Source organism: Seriola dumerili, unplaced genomic scaffold, assembly GCF_002260705.1.
Source record: "Seriola dumerili isolate Sdu_G_001 unplaced genomic scaffold, Sdu_1.0 BDQW01000278.1, whole genome shotgun sequence".
NCBI classification, from domain to species: domain Eukaryota; kingdom Metazoa; phylum Chordata; class Actinopteri; order Carangiformes; family Carangidae; genus Seriola; species Seriola dumerili.
The window spans coordinates 445,237-451,157 of record NW_019174533.1 but is presented as its reverse complement, the minus strand read 5'-3'; the positions used below and the strand labels follow the sequence as shown (position 1 = coordinate 451,157).

Below are 5,921 nucleotides of genomic sequence, written 5' to 3'. Positions count from 1 at the left end.
GTGTGTGTCTGTGTGTCTGTGTGTGTGTACACATCCACTTGTACAAACAGCATGATCATTCTATTCTATTCTATTCTATTCTATTCTATTGCCTTTCACCCATTTCCAGTGGCATGTTGGCATCAGGCCAAACCTCTATATGAGTGACATTTACTTCACACACTGCAGAACAACAGCACGGAGATGATGTCACACCAAGTTATTTCAAGGCTTGCTCTCTCTCTCTCTCTCTCTCTGTCTCTGTCTCTCTCTCATTCTCTCTGTGTGTTTAAAGATTTGGTTCGAGGATCAAGACAGGTTTGTGCAATAGGTGTTTGCTCAAGCCTGTCTTGTGTGTGCAGCAGTTTATGAGTGTGCGGCATGTGAATAAGTGTAGATGTCTTCAGTATGTGTGAAGGTCTATGAAGCTTTGCGTGTGTGTGTGTGTGGGTTTATTTAAATGTATGAATAATTGTATGTGTGTATATATATATATATATATATATATATATCTGCAGGTGAATGTTTGTCGCTTGCTACATTATTATCCACATGTGTGTTTATTTTGTGAATGTCTTTATGTGTTTACAGCTGTGTTTTCTGTGTGAGTCAGTGTGCATTTTTGTGTGAATATGCAAGTGCATCTGTGTGTGTGTGTGTGTGTGTGTGTGTGTGTGTGTGTGTGTGTGTGTGTGTGTGTGTGTGTGTGTGTGTGTGTGTGTGTCTCATAGACAGAAACCACCCCCAGCCTTTTCCCAAGCTGTTCCCTTCCTGGATCCTGTTTTTAGTGCCGGATGAGGCAATCTTTCCCATTGACTCAGTCATGCAATGCAAATAGCCCCAAAAGCATGCAAAGAGCATGGAAATGCAAGATACAGACACACACAGACAGAATGAGATGCATGACACACAAAGAAAACACAAAGACAACAAGAACTTATTTTGTCACTGTGTGTGTGTGTGTATGTGTGTGTGTTGCATCTGTTTAGATATTAGCCAAGAGAGAGCTACACTAACTTTTGTTTAGCCTTTCATTGCTGCTGGTTGTTTTCATCGTCAGTCCTGAATCATTTCCACTGAAGCAGTTTGGGGTGCAGTATCATGGGGCACCTGTTGCCTGTTGGGTGGTCGCTGCGGAGCCTAACTCCTCCTCTTTACACAACCGAACGTCCTCATTTAGGATACTAAACTTCGAGTCACACACACACACACACACACACACACACATACGTCTCACTCGTACGATAGACCTCTTAATAAACTGCAGTAGGCAACTGTTATAGTTACATCTGGTGTCGTCCGGTGCAGCGAAGGCTTGAGATGGATGTAACGCACGCACATACATTTTGTACCATATAAAAGAATATATACAGGAAATGAAATGTAACAGAAAATTATTCATTACTTTTTTAACATGATGAATTTCTGCCTTCTTTTTTTAGCATAGCCATGGAAATTTTATGATACACAGTTAATTGATTTTAGACAGTATCACTTAAATAAGTCAGGAAACATTATCTCATCTCATTCAGTCTGAATCTGGTTTTCTGTCCATATTCTGAACCAAATTAGTATCTGCTCTTGTACTGGTTAGTAAACGTTCAACATTTAGTAATTCCATCATGCTAACAAAAAAAACAAACTGTTGTTTTATTTTTGTTAAAAGGTGACACGCTCATATTTTACTGCTCAGAACAGTTGTAGATCATTTATCTCATTATGTAGATGGCAGAAATCTCACTATCATTCTTTAGCTTTAAAAATATAAATTGAAATAAAATAAAATAATGAAGAAAAAAAAAAACAATTAGTTACCAGTGTTAGCAGTCATTTAGCATTCTGGGTTACAGTGCTGGTGGTTAGCTAAAGTAAACTAAAGCCAAGTGTTTGTTCACGTTAAGTGATTCTGAAACTACAGTTGAGGGTCATTGTGACAAGAGTGATAAACTGTGATCGACTGTGTCACAGTATCTTCAGTTGGAACACACTCAGACTTTCTCTGACACTGAACATTTCTGAATGAATTTTACAGCTGCAAAGTGTCTGTTATATGAGACCACGAGCACTGGTTCATTTAGCCTCCGTTCACATGGGCTCATTGTTTTTCAGGTGGGGTTTCCCACAGAGTTTTGTGTAAACCAGCTGTTCTTAGTGGGGATGAAGCAAACTGACGCCTCTACCCTCTCCCTCCCCTCGCCCCTTTCTTTTTCCCAGACTCCTCGGTGGCAGTGCCGGTGTCGTGTGCGGCCTTGTTTCCCATGGACCTCAGGGTGGGAGAGCGGGGGCTGCGCCCTGGTTCGGACACGGCGCTCCTCACCCCGCTGCACCCGCCTTTACTCCTCACCCAGTTCTCCTCTCAGCCCTGCACCTCCTACTCCCAACAGCAACTGCACCAACAAATCAGGGTAAAGGAAAGAGAGATAGATGCTCAGATTAAATACAATATCAACAGTTTGAATAAAGACATGCTAATTGAAAAAAAATGTTCTCACGTGACCATTTGCTTTGTATATGTTGCTGAAATCTGTTTGTGGGGTTTTAGTTTAATGTGGAGCAGAGGAGGCGAGAGCAGGAGCACCATGAGAAACAGCAGGAGCTGCAGCAGCTAAAACACAAAGACAAGAGTCAACAAAGTGAGTCGGTACACACGCACACACACACACACACACACACACACACACACACACACACACACACATCCACATCAAACTTCACTAACATGTTGCTACCAGTCTCAGTTTCCATTTAAAATTGTCATATTTTGAACAGCACTGCACTGAGCTGTTTCCTCATCTTTAATAATAATTATGGACCAGAGTGCTAATAATGGCCAGAGAGGAAAGTCCCTGTGACGGCTCTCATTCATCTTTATTGAACAGTGTTAGTCGCCTTTTCAAAGCTGTTTGCTTTGAAATGGGAGCTAAATATAACCCGACAAGTGGAGCTACAACAGTGGAGCTAGATATAACTTTGGGTCTGAGCACACAAAGTCACTGGGTCAATATTGACTCGATCACTCCTCACACCTTCTGTCGCCTCTGTGTGCGCGCACACACACACACACACACACACACACACACACACAGAAATAGGAGCGAACTGTCTCTCAGACGAACCAGTGACCTTTACCCTGCTCCTCACAGTATTGCTGAGTTGTCTTTGTCATATGTTTTATCATTGTTCACGTCTTGCACAAATATGCAGCAAGAGTTTTCCTTTTGGCTTGTTCCTCCTTTGATGATGAAGCACTTGGTGATTCCTTCTTTGTTTTTAATTGGCTGTCTGTGTGTTTGATTGACAGGTGCAGTGGCCAGTTCCCTGGTGAAACAGAAACTCCAGGAGGTGATTCTTAATAAACGGAAACAGGCAGCGCAAGAAAGAACAAACTCCAACACTCTGACTCCTGTAGCGTACAGGTGACACAAAACACACACACACACACACACACACACACACACACACACACACACTAAATATGTTTCATGAACACATTAGTTACTCTACATGTCAAAATCTACTTCACATCTGTAATTCTTTAAATAACCTTTCAAATCTTTGTCAGCTGTAAAATCTGAATTTAGAATAAACTTCCACCACATGTTGTTTCATGTTTGTGTGTTTGTGTTTCTGTGTTTCTGCAGAAAGCTTGGCCCAGACCCAAGTGTGTCCTCCCAGCCTCTGGTCTCATCTCCGCCACAGCCTTCCCCTGAGGGCTCAGAGGGCACGCCGCTACGCAGAGCAGGTAAAACATCTGACGTCCAGAGGCAGGGACTGAAGGATCCTCCAAATGTTTGGGAAAATATGAATTCAAGATTAAGTGATACATAGAATTATACTGTGAAACATCTGGAGACAGTCGTGTTGATACCTGTTTTTCTTTTTTATTCAAAGACAAATCTCAATATTTTTATCACCAACTTTTTATTGTTTGTTAATGTTGATTTAAAAACTAATGACACTTTCATATTAGCTACTTGGAACCACATCTGTAAACCTTTTATATGGGTTTTGTTGGTATACACACGCATCTTCATCCATCTCCGTCACAGGTGTAAATAATAAAATTAAGGATGGATTCCATTTAGTTGCATTGTTTTGTGCCTGCTGGCTCACTGGGTCACTTGAATACAACGGAGCCATTGTTGATGTTATTAATAACACCTGTGGTTTGTCTGCTGTTACCAGTAAATTTGGAGGATTTCAGTAACTGGAAATCAGTTGAATCATTGTTGTGATGTTTCACTCAGCGGCAGTAGGATGAAGTAAACCATTTGGACATCATCACATTGAGTAACGTTCCCACTGTTGCTTGAATTTGTCAGCTTCTGAGCCCAATCTGAAGGTGAAGCACAAGCTGAAGAAACACCTGAACACCCGCAAGAGCCCGCTCACCCGCAAAGAGAGTGCCCCGCCCACTGTCAAACACAGAGTACCTGACACACTGGGTAAGTTCACACACAAATAAATAAGAGTGGTAATGCACTTCTGTTGTTTGATATGTGATGATCTAATTAGGTCAAATAATATATATTTATATATATATATATATGTAGATATATATAGGATGATGATGATAATGAGGATGATATGATTATGCATAATCATATTTAAACTTGTCCACTGTCTGTCTCTCTCCAGACTCGTCCCCCAGCAGCAGTAGCACTCCAGTCTCTGGCTGTAGCTCTCCTAATGACAGTCTGCCCAATGAGAATGGGCTACTGCCATCTGCAGGCGGCCTCTCACATGAGGTTAGAAACACACACACACACACACACACACACACTCGTTACTTGCTGAGAATGTCAAAACAATCTCATCTTAAAATGAACCTTACCTTTCTGATAGAAAACTGAAGTGGGAAGATGCAGAAATTAAGAAATCATGATGAAGTTGGACAGATCAAGAAAATAAAGAATATACTTTTTTGTCTCTGAGGCCGGCTCTTTTCTCTAGAGATGGAAAACTATGAGCATTTTAAACAAGTGAGCACACAGTTTGATTAAAAAAAAAAAAAAAGAAGTGGTTGTTTCATGAGCTGTTGCTGAGACTCTGAGTAATGACATGTTTAAAGCAACAACACAAGAGTACAGGAACAATGAGTGTGTGTCAGCTGTTAATGCATAATTCATTTAATCACAGCAAGTCAGAACAGAGCAACCTCCGTCACACCTGCTTCAGATGTCTGATTCATGATTCTCCGGTGTCCAGACAGTTCACGACAAAACATGAGCTCAGGTTTAATTAGACTACGCTGGTTTAGATTACTGAAGATGTAGATTTCAAAAAACACTGCAGAAGAAAAATATTAAGAGCATATTGCAAAGACAAATTGTGTAACAAGAGCAGAGGAAAGATCTTTCTGTGGGATACATAACCAAAAATCTCATAACTATAAAAACAGCAGTTATAATGAGTGTCGGTAATTTATGAGTGTAATTCAGTTTTTTTTTTTTTTAATGGAAAATGTGTTTGGCATTCCCAGGCCCAGAAGCTGCTGCTCAGAGATGGCACTCTAGCGAACTTCACCATCCAGAGTCCCTCCACTCTGCCCACCATCACCCTGGGACTACCAGCCAACGCCAGGGTAAACACTCAACTCCTCACTCGTTCTGAAATCATGCGTTTCCTTCTGAAATAAGTGGGAAAAGCTGATGGGAAAATCTTCTGTAATCGAATGATGTTTCTACCAAACACAGTGGTTCGCTTCATTTAAGACACATCTTTAAATAGTAGTACTGTGTAATGAAATTTAAGTGGCTTAAGCTGGACAAATGATCAGCTTCTTTCAACATACTACAATATATTCATCTTGCTTCTGTTGGCCTGATGATTCCACTGTGATAAAACGTAACGGCATGTTTCCTGTAGTCATAAAGATGCTGAACTGTGTGTGTGTGTGTGTGTGTGTGTGTGTGTGTGTGTGTGTGTGTGTGTGTGTGTGT

At 41.0% G+C, this 5,921-nt stretch overlaps 1 protein-coding gene across 1 annotated transcript in view; it reads left to right on the top strand.

The window, feature by feature from the left end:
* The window catches only part of hdac7 (histone deacetylase 7), a 56,387-nt gene that overhangs the window by 34,859 nt on the left and 15,607 nt on the right, over positions 1-5,921 (top strand). Inside the window, exons 3-9 of the mRNA XM_022757487.1 lie at positions 2,194-2,384; positions 2,522-2,612; positions 3,281-3,395; positions 3,621-3,721; positions 4,302-4,424; positions 4,618-4,727; positions 5,462-5,563. Coding sequence (XP_022613208.1) covers positions 2,194-2,384; positions 2,522-2,612; positions 3,281-3,395; positions 3,621-3,721; positions 4,302-4,424; positions 4,618-4,727; positions 5,462-5,563 — 833 coding nt within the window. The remainder of the gene's footprint in view (positions 1-2,193; positions 2,385-2,521; positions 2,613-3,280; positions 3,396-3,620; positions 3,722-4,301; positions 4,425-4,617; positions 4,728-5,461; positions 5,564-5,921) is intronic.